The sequence below is a fragment of the Mastomys coucha genome, unplaced genomic scaffold (genome assembly GCF_008632895.1).
Source record: "Mastomys coucha isolate ucsf_1 unplaced genomic scaffold, UCSF_Mcou_1 pScaffold5, whole genome shotgun sequence".
Classification (NCBI taxonomy): Eukaryota; Metazoa; Chordata; class Mammalia; order Rodentia; family Muridae; genus Mastomys; species Mastomys coucha.
Genome location: NW_022196911.1, coordinates 50,031,981 through 50,052,329, shown reverse-complemented (window position 1 = coordinate 50,052,329; position 20,349 = coordinate 50,031,981). Strand labels below are relative to the sequence as shown.

General features: G+C 48.2%; 1 protein-coding gene and 2 non-coding genes across 3 annotated transcripts in view; all 3 read left to right on the top strand.

Moving 5' to 3' along the window:
• Anxa6 (annexin A6) overlaps positions 1-13,152 on the top strand; it is a 56,359-nt gene extending 43,207 nt beyond the window's left edge. The window contains 8 exon segments of the mRNA XM_031355072.1: positions 255-334; positions 968-1,021; positions 5,717-5,734; positions 6,579-6,672; positions 7,614-7,709; positions 9,191-9,249; positions 10,819-10,941; positions 12,591-13,152. Coding sequence (XP_031210932.1) covers positions 255-334; positions 968-1,021; positions 5,717-5,734; positions 6,579-6,672; positions 7,614-7,709; positions 9,191-9,249; positions 10,819-10,941; positions 12,591-12,650 — 584 coding nt within the window. The 3' untranslated portion in view covers positions 12,651-13,152.
• On the top strand, positions 3,676-3,782 carry LOC116079328. The gene has a single exon (XR_004113900.1). It is a non-coding gene; the product is annotated as a U6 spliceosomal RNA (small nuclear RNA).
• LOC116079313 lies at positions 11,449-11,555 on the top strand. Its single transcript, XR_004113886.1, has one exon. It is a non-coding gene; the product is annotated as a U6 spliceosomal RNA (small nuclear RNA).
• Positions 13,153-20,349: the final 7,197 nt, after the last annotated feature.

Genomic DNA, 20,349 nt, shown 5'->3' with positions numbered 1-20,349 from the left:
ATCCCGTGCCCACCTGACCAGAACTCCTCGTCCCGCGGAACAGGGACCCCGCGAGAAATCCCGGTCCGTGGCAGGAGGGAGCTGGTACCAGTATCAGATGCCTCCTGAAATCAGCAGAAAGATAGCCGGATGCCCTCAAGAATTGACTGCAAACTCCTTCACCCCCACCTCTCCTGCAGATGTGACCTTGGCTCAGCTATGAATCCCACTCTTCTTCCCCAGGCTGCAGCTACTCATATCCTTCTTTCTTTCAGATTATCACAAGTCCCTGGAGGATGCCCTGAGCTCAGACACATCTGGCCACTTCAGAAGGATCCTCATTTCTCTGGCCACAGTGAGTGGATTCATGGTGCTATGACCTGACCCGTTCATCCATATAATACAAGAGAGGGCCCCCCTGCCCCGACCCATTTACCTCCTTGGGGTTTTACCTCAAGTCTTGTTGTTACTTTTATTGTTGTTGATGTTTTGTTTTGTTTTGTTTTTGTTTTTTGAGACAGGGTTTGTCTGTGTAGCTCTATCATGGAACTCACTATACAGACCAGGCTGTCCTGGAACTCACACTGTAGACCAGGCTGTCCTGGAACTCACACTGTAGACCAGGCTGTCCTGGAACTCACACTGTAGACCAGGCTGTCCTTGAAATCATAGACATCCTCCTGCCTCTGCCAGCCTGTTGTTCCTCTTTCAAATTTGGCTTGCTGCCATCTTTGAAAATTCCTTCTTGATGGCCAGTATGGTGACATTTTAGGTCTCCTTCATACAGAACAAAGCCACACAGCTGACCCTGTCCTGTGTGGTCACTGAGTTCCTATAACTCAGGGGCCATGTGGCCTACCCCAGAATTTTTTCTGTGTTGCAAAAGATGAAAGGGGTACAGGAAGGTGACCAAACAAGACCTATGGGTGACCAAAGGGTACATGTGGGGGAATGTTTAGGGACTGACTTCTCCATGGTCTTGTGACAGGGGAATCGAGAGGAAGGAGGAGAAAACCGGGACCAGGCCCAGGAAGATGCCCAGGTGAGACTCACGCCCATCTGTACTGGACAGCTAGCAGGTCACTGCCAGGCACTGGCTGTTGGGTGGGGCAGCCTCCTGCCTGGGACATGGCTAGTTTGAGTGACAGATGCTTAGATCAGCCTCCTCTGTATCCACTTACGGAAGCAAACCGAGTCCTCAAGGGTTTTCAGAATATGTTTGGGAGAGTAGGGCTGGCCTCACTGGCACTTCTCATTTGGTTAGCGGGATTTCTGAACTATAAGCCCATCACAGATTTCCCCCAGGTCAAACCTCAAAGCCTAGAATGGGAAATGCAAGTCAGAGAGGGTGACTGGTTTCTAAATCACACGGCAAATCTGGCTAATGGGGAACCGAGCCAGAAAGAGTGGGTTTGGAATCTTGCTGGGAAAGAGGCCTGAGAACTAAACGTCTGGGGTTTGCATCTGGAAAAAAAAAACGAGACCAAAGGGAGTTCAATGGATTGACCTGGCCAAGTTTAGTAAGCTCCCGAAGGCTGGTGCCGCTGCTAATGTTGATGTCCCAGGTATCCGGTGTCCAGTGTTGACTGGGTACTGCTGATTAGTGTCAGGGAAGGGGTCACCAGGGCTCCTGCCTGCTCTGCTTCTGCACTGCTTCTTATGTTTCTCTGAAGCTGCATTTAGAGGCTGGGCAACAACCTCAAGTTCATTTTCCCTGTGCTATGGCTACAGAGCCACACTGAGGTCTTCACTCCTGTCTCCGTGGACCTGAGCCAGGTCTCCTCCCGATGCAAGGGCTCCCCCGTGCTGGAGATAGGCTGGGGTTGCAGTTGGTCTCTAGAAAGAGCACTGGCAAACTTCAGGTTCAGGGTCCCAGCTGCTGAGCCCCAGATTCACCCGGAGACATGGCTGAGACACAAGTGTCTAAGCTCTGCAGTACCTAGGGTACCCTGGCAAAACTGATATTGGAAAATTAGACGTGCCCCAGCATTTGGGAGTGCAGAAGCGAGAAGACCAGGAGCCCAGCCCTGACTCCCTGAGACCCTGTCTCCAAAAGAACAACCAAAAACCCCAGCAACTCCCAAACCCTAGTTAGAGTTCAAAAGGTTGCTCCGTGTTAAGCCAGTATTAATGCTATTTAATGTATCATACTGTTTTTCCTGGGGGGGAAGCAGTCTTAACCCACCCACAGGGAGAGTTTGTGATTGACGTTCAGGTCCACCTGACTCCAGTCTGGCTTACACAATAACCTCCAGGACCAGTACCATCATCTCCCATACAGCACCTTGCTCAAAACACTGTGGTCCAGTTGCCCAATCTTGTTCTGGAATACACTGTCAGATGCTTCAAGGTCCCAGTCAACAGGGTATTTTCTTTCTTTCATTCATTCTTTTTTTTTTCTTTTTTTTTTTTTTTTTTTTTTTTTTTTTTTTCGAGACAGGGTTTCTCTGTATAGCCCTGGCTGTCCTGGAGCTCACTCTGTAGACCAGGCTGGCCTCAAACTCAGAAATCCACCTGCCTCTGCCTCCCAAGTGCTGAGGTTAAAGGCGTGCGCCACCACTGCCTGGCCAACAGGGTATTTTCAATTATAGCTGAGTACATTTATGGGAGCTAGTCATAGGGTAACCCCACTGTCCTTTACTGAGCCCACATTTCACACACACACACACACACACACACACACACAAACACACATACACACACACACACATCTAGAAGGCGTTTATTTAGTATTCCTGAGTAGCATCATGGTGCAGTAGAAGGCTGTTGATCTTAGAATCCACTAGCATCCATCCTGAACCCTGACATCATCTCTAGGGAATGCTGCTGCCTGGTACCTAGCCTGCCTTGGATGCTAAGGAGCAGTGGTGGTCCTGGCCCAGCAACTGTTTGCAAGGGAAGGAGAGAGAGAGAACCAGGTGGAGGGGCTGGAGGGACCATAGCCCTGCACTGACAGAGGCTCAGTAGCAGATCCTGATATAACTCATTTTCCCCGACAACTAGCAAGTTTTTGTCTCATGAGTAATATGTATACTTTTATAGAAACTTTAGAAAATAGAGAGAAAAAAATCTACCCTCAATATTAATCACTGTATATGTTATATATATTCAAATTGAGATATATATAGTTTCATATATATGTGAATATGAATATATAATATATTAATACATATATATATTTAGAATTATAGCAGTTAAAAACTAAACCCAGCAAAGTAAACTATGCCTGTGATCCCAGCAGAGGCAGAGAAGCAAGAGGCTCTGTGCAAGTTCCAGGTCACCCTGGTTTGCATAGTGTTTGATAGAGTTTCAGGACTCTATCGAAGGCCTTACTGAAAGAAAGAAGTGGGGAGGGAGGAGTGATAGGTGAGGGTCAGAGGGTAACTATCAGGAGTCAGTTCTGTCCTTCCACCTTATCAAGGTGGGGTCTCTCTTGTTTCTGCCTCAGCACTGCTCCTGGCCCTGCAAGCTTTTTCTAGCTCTCACTGTAGGAATGCACACATATGTGTGCACCACTGCCTGAGCTCTGGGGATCAAACAGCAGGGTTTTGTTTTTGTTTTCGTTTTTGTTTTCGAGACAGGGTTTCTCTGTGTAGCCTTGGCTGTCCTGGAACTCACTCTGTAGACCAGGCTGGCCTCGAACTCAGAAATCTGCCTGCCTCTGCCTCCCAAATGCTGGGATTAAAGGCGTGCCCCGTGCTCGCTTCGGCAGCACATATACTGAAATTGGAATGATATAGAGAAGATTAGCATGGCCCGTGAACAAGGATGACACGCAAATTTGTGAAGCGTTCCATATTTTTAAAAATAAATAAATAAATAGATAAATAAATGAAGGCGTGCCCCAGCACCACCTGACCAAACAGCAGCTTTTTATGGCAGATGCTTTTGCCAACCGAGCCATCTCTCCAGCCTGCACTAATCGCTCTTCAGAATACACTTTAGTGGCACTGGATACATCCACATTGCCCAGCCGTCACTACCCACCCCTTGAGTCTCTTCTTCTAACAAAACTGAACCCCTGAGCCTGTAAACTAGTGATTCTCTTTTCCTCTTCCTCTAACCCATAACAGGCACTAGCCTGCTTTCTGTCTCTGAAATTGCCCCCTCTGTAAACATCACGTTAGGGTCTTGTCTGCTTGTACCTGGCTTACTTCATTTAGCATAACACTCCCATGATTCAACTAGGTAGTTGAAATCTTTTAAAGCCTGGACCAGCCCATAAACCTTATATCAAGGATCATTATTGTTTGACATTTAAATCAAAATGAAATAAAGTATTTCTACAATGGCAAATATGATTGTAAAATTCCAGGGTGGGTAAATGAGCTGCCTAACTCTGGCCTCGTGATCACTCTCTTTAGAAGTAGGCACCTGAGAGCCACATTGTCTGTTTATGAACCTCCTGGTGAATATGATCATTTTTCATGTAGTTAAAAGAAGCATTACTATATATAATACATATACACATGTGTACTTATGTAAATTATATAGATAAGGCTTGTTTTTATGATGCTAGGATTCAAGTCCAGGGTCTTACTCTGACTTTCTCCCCAATCCCATTTTTTTTTAATATGTGTATGTGATTCTGTGTGCACATGAGTGCAGTACCAGCAGAGGCCAGAAGAGGGCATCTCACCCCTGGAGCTGGAGTAATGGGCAGTTGTGAGCAGCCAGCTGGGTGCTGAGAACCACCTCTCTGATAGAGCAGTGCCTGCTCTATCTACTGAACCATCTTTCTAACACTCTTAATCCTCCTTGAAGTTTTGTGGGACCTTGGACATAGTGGCACCTTCTATAATCCCAGAACTCAAAAGGCTGAGGCAGGAGGATTGCTGTGCATTTAAGGCCTGCCTGGTCTGCTACATTGTGAGACCTTGCCTCCAAAGAGAAGACAAGGCCAGGTGTGGTGGTGTACACCTATAATTCCAGCACTTGGGAGGCAGAGGCAAGCGGGCCTCTGAGTTTAGGGCCAGCCTGGTCTATATAGAGTGAGTTCCAGGACAGCCAAGAATACATAGTAAGACCTTGTCTCAAAAAGAAAATGCATATATGCATACATACATACATATACATATTCTAGGATTTTGGTCTATGCAGGAGAATATAGTGGCAGGATGCTGGGGAAACGACTAAGGTACACATAGACTAGCTGAATTTATTCCCAGACACTCTGGGTCAGAGCAACTTGGCTCACAAAAGTCCTGGCCACAGTGTTCACTCCATAGACTGTTCTTATTAAAGAGAATGCTTGCAGTCCCCACCTCTGCTGTGTGCCTGGAACTGCTCCCCCGCCCAGGCTTCAGCTGTCCTGCCTTTCTGTCTATGACCTGGGGCGCTAAAGTGACAGAGTCCTGCTGACTCTACAGAGAATCCATGTCTGCCCCTGTCCCCTTCCTGGCAGGTCTGTAGGCCACCAAGGGGGACTCCCTTTCTTCCAAATGTCAGACAAACATTTGGGGTCTGCAGGCTACCCTTAGCTACTGAGTATGAAGAGTGTCATTACCCCTCTGGAAAACCACATTTTAAAATTAATTACTTTCAGTCCTATTTTCTAGCCCAAAGGTTAGAAAAAAAGCGATAATCCCTCCCAGTCCTTCATTGTGACCCTGGGGTCTCTTGGGGCCTCTGCTAATCTGAGCCTTGGGGCTCCAGGGTCTCCCCCTCCCCACCAATCACTCTGGGCTCTGACTCTTGCCTCCCATCTCTCCTTCCTCTGTCCCCTCCCCGCTCTCAGGTGGCTGCAGAGATCTTGGTGAGTGTTCTGTTCTTCACGGGGATAGAACAGCTTCTACGTCAAGTCTGCTGTGCTTGGGCTGGGCTGAGTGGGGCAGGACTGGGCAGTGACTGGGGGCTTCCCCACGGCTTCTCTCTCTCCCCTTCTGGGCCTTTTAAGGACTGTGTTGATTAAGGGGGAAGGGACGGGTGTGGTAGTGCATGATTATAATCCCAGCATTTGGTGAGTAGAGGCAGAAGGATCAGGAGTTCAAGGTCATCCTCAGCTTCATAGAGAGTTTGAGGCCAGCCTGAGCTACATGAGAGAGACTCTGTCTCAGAAGGGACAGGCAGGGGCCAATAAGTGTCTCCTAAGCTTTAGCTGTTTGTTTCTACCCTGACTTATGCTGTATCATCACCAGCTATGGCTGTTGCCTTTAAATCGACTCATTTTAATTTTATTTTTTTAAACCCAAAGTGAGATTTTTTTTAGAGAGAATTTAAATAAGATCATAGCTGGCTAGGAGATCATTGTGGAAAGCTTTATGTGGTAGAGTAAACCGTGTTTGCCCTTGGAACTGGAGAATACTGGCTAGGACAGTTTTGCCTGTTCACACACATGTCCATACTCCCCAGAGGGATTCTCTGGTGACTGGGTAGGAGTGCCAAGTCCCTCTACCCAGCTCCAGTCCCATCCCAAGGTCCTGAGGACTTCAAAGGGAAATGGGATGACCACTGTGCCCCAGGGCTGAGGGGAGAAGGGACCAACCTCAATCCCCTTGGGTGGCTGATCTCACTCCAACCTGAGCCTCAGCAGAGACAGTAGGTACTAACTATAGCTTTCATGTCTACCCCTAAACCCTTGCCCCAACTGGGCTCTACAGGAAATAGCAGACACCCCCAGCGGAGACAAAACTTCCTTGGAGACGCGCTTCATGACCGTCCTGTGCACCCGTAGCTATCCCCACCTGCGCAGAGGTGAGCCTGCTGAACCCCTATGCCTTCTAGTGTGGCAGTGGGAGCCCCAAATATGACCAGAGCCTCCCAACCTTCTGTGAAGAGCAGACCAGCCAAGTGCCTAATTCCTTCTCTTCACCCCAGTAGCAGAGTGTTAAGGGACTCCAGAGCTCTGGCCTCTCCCCAGTCAACTCCCTTCTCTTCCTTACCAAAGCAGATAACATACCTATTGATAAGGAATGACTAGCCAGTTCCACCTCCTAAGCATGCAGTGTTAAGGATTCTGAGGTGTGCTGTCATGATCCATTGAGACAAAGCAGAGAGGGATGAAATGGTACAAGACAGGCCACCACAGTGGTACGCAGTGCCAATCTTGAAGTCCCCTCCCACCGAGACTTCGTAGTCTCATATGTATCTGCTCAGTACATTTCAATACTTGGATGCTTTGTGTTCAGCACTGGATTACCTAGACCCCAGTCCCCTACCTATCTGCCGTGTGGCTGAGCAGGTGACTGGCTCTCTGCTTTGATCCCCTTATCTAAGAACCAGGGATTTAGTTTTACCTCACAGGGATGCTAGGATACAAAACCAACAATAAACATAGTCTGTGCAGGGCATGTAGAGCCTCCTGAATGTCACTTTGATTATTATATAGTAAGCTCCATCCCAGACTGTCATGGAATAAGAGGGAACCCAGAGAGCAAGGCCTCCCTAGATGGTCTGGGCATTTCCTTTTACCCATCAGCCTGAGGTAATAGAACTTATCGAGGGCTGGGGCTATTGGCCAGACCGGGAGGCACTGGTGTAGCCTACTTGGCTCTAAGTCTTATAGTAGCCCTAAGGCCAGAACCTGCCTGTCACCTGAACCCTACACAGTGCCCAGCATGTCCTGTGGCCAGTTCATGGACTGTCAGGTGACCCTCCTCAGTGGAGTTCATCTCTCCCTCAATTCTCTTGGCCAGTCTTCCAGGAGTTCATCAAGATGACCAACTATGACATAGAGCACGTCATCAAGAAGGAGATGTCTGGGGACGTCAAGGACGCGTTTGTGGCCATCGGTAATTGCCAGGCATCAGGGGAAGGGGCTAGGGCACTGCTGGGAATGTGGGCCGGTTCCCTAAAGGATGGCTTTAGCATCATCCTCTGCTAGGATGGGAACTAAATATCGCCTCCCCTGCCAAGGCATGAGTGTGGGGGAAGAGTGGGGGAACAGCCTGAGGGTATCTTCAAGGCTATGGAGGCAGGGTAAGCATCCCAGGGATAGGACCGAGAAGGGGAATGCTCTACAGGACTGCAGTGTGTTTGTATACCTATATACCACACATGAGACACACTATATGTGCACACATGAGATTCACAGGACACGTATACATAGCATGCAAGATGCATTCAGTCACAGGGTACACCCTGCACGTATACACTAGACATACCTTAATCATGTTCTCTCATACCACAACCTCCCACAGAGCTACCCCCTTAGCCCAGAGACCTTGTCTCTGAGCTTTTTGCTTTTCAATTTATTTGTTACATTGTATTATTTATGTTGTGTGTGTACACATAAATACATGTGTACAGGTATGTGCACACCGTATCATGTGTGTGGAAGTCAGAAAACTTTAGAGAGTTGGTTCTCTCCACTCTTTGGATCTTGGGAATTGAACTCAGGTCCTTAGGTCAACTACCTTAGCCTGCTAAGCTACATCGTGGCCTGAAGGTCTTGATTTTGAAAAGGTCTCTTTCCCTTTTAGGTCTCTTTGTATGGATGGATATATGCATAACTAAGCATATTGTTGCATCCTACATATACCCAATATTACCAGCAGGTGGCGATAGAAGGCTTTTAGATTCTCTATCAGTTGCAAAATGCATCTTGAATCTCAGGAATTCCAAAAAACTAGAGGAACATAGTTTTAGATTAGATAAATGGAGGAGTTGCTTACAATAGCTCTTCACCACCTACAGTGACAGCGTGTCCTTTGGAAGCAAGGGAACTGAGTAGGAACTGTCACTTGAATGCTATATGCCCCTGGACAAAACAGACCCTGCGTCAGCTTCTGCATATCTGCAGTGGGACATGAAAACTGGCTCTTCTACCCAGTCCTCAAGTGGCACAGAACTTGTTACATAGTCACACACATCACACATCGCATACCCCACTCAGAACATCTCCAGAGTCTGAAGCTCTATAGTGGAGTCTGTTTTTTTAGTCTTTGTTTTTGGTTTCCTCTGTGTGTGTGTGTGTGTGTGTGTGTGAGCGCGCGCGCGTGCGCACGTGCATACATGCACGTGCATCTCCAGACCCAAAAAGTTCAGTCTTTAGCTCTTAATGCCCTCAAAATTGACATCCCTGTATCCAGCATCCATTAAGGAGCTTTGTGGCCCCCTGCTTCTAAGCCCAGAAGGTTAGCAGTGACCCACAGGTCTAGTAGGTTGGTGGCAGTAGTAGGCTGGAAGGTTGGTGACTGTAGTTAGGAAAGCCCTGCCCAGGGTCTACGCACACAGCCCCTGACCTGATGCTCCGTCTCTCTCTCCCCTACAGTTCAGAGCGTCAAGAACAAGCCTCTCTTCTTTGCTGACAAACTGTACAAGTCCATGAAGGTATGGCATGGGGACCTGATGCTGAGCACTGGCTTTCCCAAACCTACAGGCACCGATGTGCACCTCCCGGCCCTCCCATGAGGTCTTCCGGATGCTCTTTACCCCACTTTGTTTAGGAGCATCTGCTTTTGTCCCAAACATAGTCTTCCTCAATCAAGGGTGACTTTATGCCTGCCCCCCCAGGGATATTTGTGATATCCAGACAGGTTTCTGGTTGCCAAAACTTAAGAGAGTATTGATGTTGGCATCTGGTGGGAGTGAACAGAGATGTCAGGACACAAGATGCTGTGCACAGCTAGAGATCCCTGTATCGATGAATAATCCACCTGGCTGCTTGAGAACTCACTATGTGCCAAGCCCTGAGTCTTGTGTCCAACTCTCTGACCACAGATGACCCATGGCAGTTCTATGGGCCCAGGTAACCCTCTTATTTCATAGAAGAACATAGGACAGTTAAACTCAGCCCATGGCTACACACTCAATAAGTGACAAAGCTTTAGGGAGAGGAGAGAGGATCCTGGTGCTCACATATTCCAAGACCTGTGTTAGTTTCCTAGGCCATCTATAATAAGTTCCCACAAACTGAATGACAAGAATATAAACCCTCATGGTTCTAAAATCAAGGCATTGGCAAGGTTGGCTCCTTTCCATCCCATCCATGCCATCCTGCCTCCCAGAGGTTGCCAGAAACCCCTTGTATGTCTCGGGTTTGGCTGCATCCCTCCAGCCTCTGCCTTTATGTTCATATGTGTGCCTGTGTCCCTGCACTCCTTAGAGCACCCAGTGGGTTTAGGGCCCTAGCCCAACATGACTTCATTTTAACTCATTACAACAGTGTGATAATTAGCTTTCCATCTCTGTGGTACAATATCTGGGATGGGGGCGGGGGGGGGGCAGACAACAACCTAAAAGAGGAAAGAAAGGATTTGGACTCATAGTTTTGGAGCCTTCAGTCCATGGCCTCCTGATCCATTTCTTGAACCTTGATGCAGAATGTCATGGCAGGGCAGGCGTGGCAGAGCATCCTACTTACTTCCAGATAGCCTGGAACAGAGAGAGAAGGACGAGGGACAGAGTATATCCTCTGACACCCCACGTCACTTCCTCCAGCTAGGCAGTCACCTTTGCCACTTCCTAGCAAGGCCATCAGATTGTATATACATCAACGCACTGACCCATTGAGGAAGTCAGAAACCTTAAGATCCGCTTCCCCAAATCCCTAGTTCTGAACACTGCCCTGGGGACCAAGCCTTCAATGCTTGAATTGAATTTGGCGGGGAGGCTATGCGATCCAAACTACAAGGTAAAAACTTGTTCCAGGGTTACATTCTGAGGTGCCAGGTGGATGTGAATTTTAGCAGGGCCTGCTCAGCTCATACAGGTCATCTATGCCTTTTTCTGGCCAGTCCTCCACACAAGGGAGTTTGATCGACACTGTCTGTGGAAGACAGTATGGAACGGCCGTCTGGTCTGGGAAAGCAGAAGGGACAGACAGGTGGACATCTGCTGTAGCATGACCTAGCTCTGCCCTTCCTTCCTGCTCTATGTATCTCTCCTTGGCCCCACCAGGGTGCTGGCACAGACGAGAAGACCCTCACCAGGGTGATGGTGTCCCGGAGTGAGATAGATCTGCTCAACATCCGGAGGGAATTCATTGAGAAATATGACAAGTCTCTACACCAAGCCATTGAAGTAAGGAAGGGGCTGCTCAACGGACTCTTGGATTACCTGCTACTGCTGAGTGAAGGGAGACCTGCCTCATTAGTTTTGCTATGAAAATATTTCTTTTTATTTTATGTATATGTGTGTTTGCTTGCATGAATGTCTGGTGCATGCCTGGTACTCACAGAGTTCAGTAACAGATCCCCTAGAACTGGAGTTACAGACAGTTGTGAGTTGCCCTATAGGTGCTGGGAACTGAACCTGGGTCCTCTGCAAAAGCAGCCAGTGCTCTTAACTGCTTAGTCACCTCTCGTGAGCTCCTCATGATTTTTTTTTTTTTTTTCATCTCTGGGGTTGGTTAGTTGGTTTGTTTGGTTTTGGTTTCTTGGTTTTTGATTTTTCGAGACAGGATTTCTCTGTGTAACTCACTCTATAGACCAGGCTGGCCTCAAACTGCCTCTACCTCCTGAGTGCTGGGATTAAACACATGTGCTACCACCACCAAGCCCCTCACAATTTCTTATTTAGAAACAATTGGTGCTTGCTTTGGCAGCACATATACTAAAATTGGAACGATACAGAGAAGATTGGCATGGCCCCTGAGCAAGGATGACATGCAAATTCGTGAAGCGTTCCATATTTTTTTTAAAAAGAAAAAAGAAAAAATTGCCTGGCTTTTACTTTTTATTTTTATTTTATGTGCATGGTTGTTTTGCTTTAGTCCCAAGTGCTGGGACTAAAGGCGTGTGCCACCACCACCCGGCTACTTTTTGTAATTTTATTGTAGTGTAGTCTACAGGCTGTTGAGGGGGTAACAGGTTACCAGCAATAACTAAGGTTCCAACCACACTATTTAGTTTACATAGCATAAAATTGACCTTTTTAAAGAACACAATTCAATATTTATTTTTTTAACTTATTGATAGTGGAGACTGAAACAACATGTTAAGTATACATTCTACCATGCAGCTATAACACCAACCCTTCTTAATAAATTTCTTATTTAGCGGGGTGGTGATAGAATATGCCAGTAATCGAAGCACTTGGGAAGCAGAGACAGCTAGAGACCAGCCTGGTCTACAGAAAGAGTTCCAGGATACCCTGTCTACACAGAAAAACTCTGTCTCAAAAAAAAAAAAAAAAAAAAAAAAAAAAAAAGACATTTCTTATTTTGAGCCAAGGTCACTAAGTAGCCAAGGTCACTAAGTGGCCCAGGCTGGCCTTAAACTCACTGTATAGCCCAAGATAGCCTTAAATTTACTGTGTAGCCCAAGCTGATATTGAACTTGCCATCCTCCTGCCTCCACCTCCTCCTTGCTGGGACTACAGGGCCAAGGAACATGCCTGACTCCTTAGGGCAAAATGGAGGTCTCGCGCCCTTCTATGGGAAGCTGTGGGGCTGGCTGCACATGAGGAGCTGGGATGGCAAGTGTGGTCTGAACTGCCCCCCAAAGGAAAGATTCTAGACATGGATGCCTAGAAGCTCAGCAGGGTTGGCCCCTCCAGGGCAGACTCCTGGGGGTCACAGGTGTCTGGAGAGGTCTCTCTAGCCTTGATACAGCAGCTGTGTCAGTGACTATGTGCTGAGCATCATGTCTGGGCCAGTGGCCACTAGGATGCTGGGATGTTTAGACCGGAATTATTATTTTCTCACTCTGCTTGCCTCTCTGCCTTGCCAGGGTGACACATCTGGAGACTTCATGAAGGCTTTGCTAGCTCTCTGTGGTGGAGAGGACTAAAGCTCCTGGCCTTGGAGGCCCCCCTCTGCCAAGCAGTGGCCAACTGCACCAGCCACCGTGACCTGACCAAGCCATTGCTCCAGCTCCAGAGACGAAGCAAGAAGCGAGGGGTGGAGTTGGACTGTCATCCAGCCTGGGTGCTCTCTAGCCATTGAGGGTCCCAGGCGGTCCCTTCTGTTATCCCTCCTGCTCATGGCTAAGTGGCTGGTGAACCACAGCCATATATTGCATTCAACCCTGATCCCCTTCTGCCTCCTCCTCCTCTGCCCACCCTAGCTTCCATCCCTCCACATAATCCCTGCCTGACTTGAGCTTTGTCACATCTCAAAACATACCAAACCTCTGTCTATGAAATGAGTGATGTGTATGCTTTGAAGGGTGGGCTGTGGTGCCCGGTACCAGACAAGCATTCTGAGATAATAGAGATGATGGATTAATTTGATAGAAGGGTGATCTTCCCCAGCTGTCACCGTCCAATCTGATAAAAGTACCGAGCTAGGAATTTCCACGTCCAGGTTTCATTTTGTATCTACGACACCCTTGGGCTCATCCCTTCCCTTCTCTAGACTCAGTTTTGTTATTTACAAAATAAGACACTAAAATAGTTTGGCTTCCCTTCTAACACTGACCTTCTAGACTGAGTGGGCAGCCCAACCCCTTGAACCTTATTGATTCTTTTAAAAGGGAAGAAACAGGGGTACGGAGATAGTTCACTTAAGCAAGTTTTGTACAAGCGCGAGGACCTGAATTCAATCTCCAGAACCCATACAGGCCAGGCATGGTGACACACCCCTTTAATCTCAGCACTAAGGAGGCAAGGAGGCAAGCAGGCAAGCAGATCTCTTCAAGTTCAAGGCCAGCCTTGGTCTATATATTGAGTTCAGGCCAGGCAGAGATCTATGACAAGATCCTGTGTCAGAACAAACACACAAAACCAAAAAATTATGCATTTAAATCCCAGGACTGGGAAGATAGAGACAGAAGGTCCATGGGGCTCAGTGGCCAGCCGATCAGACAGGCTAAATCAATGTCTTCTGGGTTCAGTGAGACCCTGCCTCAAAAATAGGTTGGATGGCTCCTCGGGAGTGACACCCAAAGCCTCCACACATGTTCACTACTCCCTAACACACACAAAAGAAAAATCAGAGGCACGCAGTCATTTGCAGCAAGAACCTCTGTGTGCAACCGAAATTTCCCTTCAAGGCTAAGTGTTTCACCTGCTTATGAGCGAGTTCTGTCTTTACCTCTTTCTGCTTCTAGGGAACCTGCCTCAAGCCTGGGAAGTCCCAGCCCCCCTGTGGCTCAGGTTCCCCAGTCCTTGCTGCCTGGACCCCCATTATAATCAACTCCGCACCTCTCTGATCTCCCCAAGGGCAGTAGATTGTCTTCTGGAGAGGTGTGTGGAAGTGAGCCATGAGGCTCTTCAGCAGCTTCTCTGTCCATCTTCCCACAGCCACTTGCTATGGATACAGAGATAACCTGACCCTCCTGCCTCTGCTTCTGAGTGGTGGATTGCAAGCATGGAGCACCAAGTCCCACAAACTATACTTGGACTTCGGTGGTACGGCTCTGCACTTGGATCTGAGATTTTCCAGGGCCTGTAATGGGAGGCTGTCCACTTGGACAGAGGGCTCGGTCCCGCCCCCTCGGCTGGCCCGTCCAGGTTATTGCACTTATTTACGGTAGAAGCTGTCCATGTAGACACTTAGGAGATTCTGGGTCTGGTCATCCCCTCACTGGGGGGACCTTGCAGCTGTTATTCACTGACTTCACTGGGCCTCATTTTCCCCATTCGTATAGCGAAGGGTTGGATGTAATGGATGAGAGGAGACCTCACAAGCTAATCACATAAAAAAGCAGTGGGGATCAGGAATGAAACCGCCTAAGCCCAGTGTTTACGTTGAGGGAAACACGTTTCTGACACCTCTGCATTTTCCCTTCTGTTTTCCCTTCTGTCTCCAGATGAAGTGAATCGCCCTTCGCTGATTGCTCACAGGAGAGGGGGAGGATTTCAGGGTTTATAGGCTGAGGTCATTGGTAAATGGCGGTTTGTGTCCAGTCCCAGAGGGCCTGAAATGTGAGGATTTTTCTTAGATTCCAGGAAAGTCTTAAGGCTGCTAGGGTGGGGGAATTATCCTTGTGTTTGGAGAATAAGCCATTTCCTCCCTTTCTTCCTTCCTTCCTCCATCCCTCCCTCCCTCCTTCCTTCCTTCCTTCTTCCTTCCTCCCTCTCTTCCAAGTCTGGATCTCATGATGTAGCCCAGGCTGACCTCAAACTTACTGTGGAGACAGAGATAACCTGATCCTCCTCCTGCCTCTGCTTCTGAGTGGTGGATCGCAGGCACAGACCACCAACTCCCACAAGCTATACTTGAATTCCTGTTGTACAGAAGTCAGCCATTATGAATCTGAAGCAGCATGTTCACCAACTCATCATTTATTCATTCTTTCATTCATGAGCATGTACTTACCAATACCTACTGTGTGGTAGGTGCCAGAGCTGTGAACGGTGATGGTTCTAATCCTTACAGGGCATCAATGAATGCCTCTTCTGTTGGATTCTCTCCACGAAAGACAGCATTAGAGATTGTTCTCATGGGCCCAAGTTCAAGACACAAAAGTGATGGGGGGTTTAAATTAAAGGAGAATGACAACAGTTCAAACCACCCCTGTCTCAAAGCAGGAGATGGGGAGGATTGCTTTAAGGTTGTAGGTGCAGAAGGGGCCTGAGAAATTCTCACCTCCCTCAGTGACAGAGGAGGTGACCATCACTTGTACAGAAAGGAAGTCCTTGGCCAGTCCTTGGTTAGAATGGGAACTCCACAGTTTCCCGTGGGTCTGGGGTCCTCCAGCATCTGGGTCACCCTCTGAGATGGACTTCAGGCTGGAGTCACCTCCCCTCCAAATCCTCACTGCTCTTTTTTGTTGTTGTTGTTTGTTTTTCTTTTATGTGTTGAGTTGAGGGAGTGCCTACATGTATGTGTGTACATCACATATGTGCCTGGTACATACAGAGACCACAGAGGACATTGGATCTCCTGGAGCTGAAGTTACTGTGTATGGGGAACCAAATCCGGGTCCTCTGCAAGAGCCATAAGTGCTGTCTCTCTAGCCCGTTTGTTTTTTAAAACAAGGTGTCATGTAGCACAGGCTAGCCTCAAACTCTCTATGCAATTTAAGAATGACCTGAACTTCCCATCCTCCTGCCTCTGCTTCCCAAGTACAGGCTGGTACCATCATATGTGGTTTATGGCATGCTAGGGCTGGAACCCAGAGCTTTGTGCCTGCCAGTCAAGTCCTCTGCCAACTAGCTGACATGCCTATATCCCTGGACCACGCATTATCCCTTCAGGAAAGTTTTTTGCAGAAGCTGTGGTCTTTGGGACCAAAAGGAAACACCTGAAGGAAGTGGCAGCTTGGGAGGGGCTTGCCCTGACCAGAGCAGAGCCAGGCATCTGCTCATACTTCTGCTAATAGACAGCAGTGAGGTAGCTGTTGGCTGCTTCGAAATTCCTTATGTATTCTTGTCCCAGCTCTGTTGGGGCCAGAGTTGAGGCCACAGCAAATCCCACTGGAGAATCTTTACCCGAGCAGCCATTGCTTCCTCTGCAGTCTCACCTCTTACAATAAGGTGGCTGAGGTAAGGTTCTGATTGGTAGGATGGCTTGCCTGAAGGTTCCATCACAGCAGGACTGACCGAGAAAACTTCCTCATTTCACATGGAGGGAGGCTACAGGGAAATTCTAGCTACACCACAGCTTCCATCTTGGGCTGCAGGAGTGGGTTCAAGTCCCAGTCAACCATTAGCAATAGCGAATTCATTGACCTTCCTATGCCGCACGCCTTTAATCCCAGCACTTGAGAGGCAGAGGCAGGCTGATTTCTGAGTTCAAGGCCAGCCTAGTCTACAGAGTGAGTTCCAGGACAGCCAGGGCTACACAGAGAAACCATCTTGAAAAATCAAAAAACAAAACAAAAAAAAACAAAAACAAAAAACTTGTGCCTTTGTCAGGCGGTGGTGGCGCACACCTTTAGTCCCAGCACTTGGGAGGCAGAGGCAGGCTGATTTCTGAGTTTGAGGCCAGCCTGGTCTACAGGGTGAGTTCCAGGACAGCCAAGGCTACACAGAGAAACCTGTCTTGAAAAAAACAACAACAACAACAATAATAATAATAATAATAATAATAATAATAATAATAATAATTTTATGGTTGGGGGGTTATCACAACATGAGGAACTGCATCAAAGGGTCATAGCACTAGGAAGGTTGAGAACCACTTGCACTACACTGTGCCCCACCCTGGGAGAGCTAAGTGGAGAAAAAGTATTACTAGGGAGACTGGCAGTGTAGCTCAGTTATTGGAATGTTGGCCTGGAACGCACAAAAAGTCACCGGGATTCAGTCACCGGGAAGTTGGAGGCAGAACCAGATTCAAGGCCCAGGATTGGAGAGATGCTTCAGTCAATGAAGTGCTTACCACACTAGCATGAGGACCTGAGTTTGGATCCCCAGCATCCATATTAAAAAGAAAAAAAAAAAAAAGAGGGCTGGAGAGATGGCTCAGTGGTTAAGAGCACTGACTGCTCTTCTGGAGGTCCTGAGTTCAAATCCCAGCAACCACATGGTGGCTCACAACCATCTGTAATGAGATTGGATGCCCTCTTCTGGTGTGTTTGAAGACAGCTACCATGTACTTACATATAATAAATAAATAAATCTTTAAAAAAAAAAAGACAGATAGACAGGAAGGAAGGAAGGAAGGAAGAAAGAAAGAAAGAAAGAGAGAAAGAGAAAGAGAGAGAAAGAAAGAAAAGCCTGGTGTGGCAATGTGAGGGTTGGAGGAGGAGACTGGGGCATCCCTAGGGCTGCTGGCCGGCTATGGCCGGCTAGTCTAGCTGAATCACTGAGCTCCATATTCAGCAAGAGCCTCTGTCTCACATAAGATGGGAAGAGATTGAAGCAGCAAACCTTGTCTCAAAAAGGAGGGGGGGTGGAGTGAGGGGGACGGCAAATAAGAGGGAGGGGTAAGGAAAAGAAAGACACACCTGCTATGAATTCAGGGTGGGATGGAGACAGGAAGCCAGGAATCACTCTACCTGGAACCTAGAGGAGGGCCGGGGTTGGAGGGGTAAGATGGGCAGGAGGGGTCAGGATTGGGGGGTGAAGTGGGCAGGAGGGTCTTTTGAAGGCAGAGCATGAGGCTAGAGTCCTCATAGAGGTCATACCACAACCTGTGTAAGGACAAGTCCCAACTATCAGGCAGTGGGCCCCTGCCCAAGGCCCAGCTGTTCTCAGAAGCTTCTAGCACATGCATTTCCTCCCGTGGATAGTCCCACCCCTTCCTCTCAGCTATCACCATCTGTCAGCGATGCTGCCAGCTAGAGTAAAAACCCCTCCCTGGCACCCAGCAAGAGAGCCCTGGACTTTGACCCGGGAGGGCCAAAAAAAAAACCAACCAGGGGAAGAGAAAAGGGATACTCCATTCCCTCATTTTCCCATATATACCCAAGTCCCAATCCCCATGGGTCATACAGAAAGCCAGATCACTGCCAGCCATGCCCTCAGGGACAGACCAAAGAGAACCAGAGCCAGATGCATGCTGTCCCTGAGCGTGCAGGCTATGAGAAGACAGAACCTGCTGGAATGCTCAGAAGTGCATTGCTGACCACATAAAGAAAAAACTGAATTGATTAGGCCCACAAGTACACCAGAAGTACATCATCCCTGGCCACATGGAAAACACCTAGCCCAACCCTCCAAAGTTATTACACACACACACACACACACACACACAAGCACACACGCACACACTCATGCACACTGACATGCACATCCACCCTTTCCTTGCTGTACCATCTTAGTGAACCATGTACAGCTCCTGATCCTAGGAATCTGCCTGATTGTGAGACACTTAGGCTCCGTGTGGTGCCTAATAACTGGGGCTTGCTCTCTGTCCTACCAGGCCAGCCCCCTGGGGAGCCAGGTGGTGTGAGGACCCAAACCTAAGGAAGGAATGGAGACCTGGGTAGGTTTTTTCCTTCCAAAGGAGGCCTAAGACCCTAGATGAGAGGCTTACAGAGAACAAAGAGATGTTTCCATTGTAGACACTATGTCAGAAGTGTTCCAGGAGGGGTTAACAGCACCAGTCTTTGAAAGCTCCCATGGGGCCTATAAAATATAACATGCTGGGATTTGCCCAAGGTGAGTCAAGGTCACTACCTGCCTCATGCCTTTGGGCTGTTCCCAAGATAAAATTCCCCTGTGAGTGAGATGAAAACCCAAAATGAAACTGCTAAGGCTTTTGGGACTCAAGCCTCATCTCTGTCAACTTCGACAGTGGTGGCAGCAAATCTATGGTCACGAGCATCATCATGCCCACTCTCCTGTGGTCTCCTGGGGAGTAGAATATGCTTTATTTTAGGCAAAGACCGGCTCACTGAATGAGCCTCAGGCTTGCCAGTCTTTGACCCAGAAAAGATGCTACAAAGACAATAAGATGAAGCTTTCCAAAGAGCCTGGCAGGGTGCTGGACCCCTAGGGATATCAAGGCCCTTTACCCCTCTCCAACTTTTCCAGGAGTCCCTCTCTCCTCTCTCTCTCTCTCTCTCTCTCTCTCTCTCTCTCTCTCTCTCTCTCTCTCTCTCTCTCTTTCTCTCCCCCTCCCATTCTGAAGTCCAGGCTTATGAGAGCTGGTTATTTACATAGACATGCGACCTCGCTGGGGAATTTCCCCAGTCACCAGGCTTCCTTTCTGAGGTTAGGCCACCTCATCACACTGCTCCTTCCTCTCCGGTGTACCCCAGCCACCCAAGGGCTGCAGCCCCTGCCATCTGGCAGGTGTAGGTCCCCAGTACACAGATTTAGTCTCAGTCTTTGACCTTGGAACATGCCCCAGGGACTTGAGGCAAAGATATCAAGGTACTCCACACAAGAAGAAAATGGAAGGAATAGAGATACCAGCTACCTCCTGAACAGCTCCCTGCCTTACCCTGGGTCCTCACCTTCCCCTTCATGAGCCTCAGCCCTTCTGCCCAGTGAGAATGTTGGTAAAGATCACCCCTATTCTTTGCTCCGGACCTGATGGGCTAAGAAGCCACTTCCTTTGACAGCACAGCCTTGCGACATCTGTTCTTGGATCCTCCTCCTTTAACAAAACATCTTTCAACACACCCCCTTTGTGTCTGTTTCCTTGGAAAGCACCACTTTGCAAAACTCATCCTTGAATCCCAGTTTTCAAATCCCAACAGGATTACACATACCCCATTTCCTCGACGTGACTTTTAGTTTTAGTTTTTCCTTTATATATCCAGTCTCTGACCTCGCTCTGAGACAGTACTTCCCAAGTACAAAAAGTGAACAAAGACGGGAGATCAGGGCACTTCAACCACGAGTTTCTGGGACTCCTGTGCCAGAATAAACAATTAAAGGGGTGCTTCCAGAGCTGGGGTGTGTGTATGTGGCTCAGTTCATAGGCTACTTGCTCAGCATTCATGAAGCCTTTGGCTGGATCCCAGCATTACCTAAACCAGGTGATTCACACACTTGCAATCCTGGCACTTGAGATGTCAAAACAGGAGGACCAGGAGTCCAAAGGCATTTTGGCTATGCAGAGAATTCAAAGCCAGTCTGGGCTACAATAGACTCAGAGAGCGGGGAGGGAGGGAGGAGGAGATGGGGAGAAAGGGAAAGAGGGAGGGG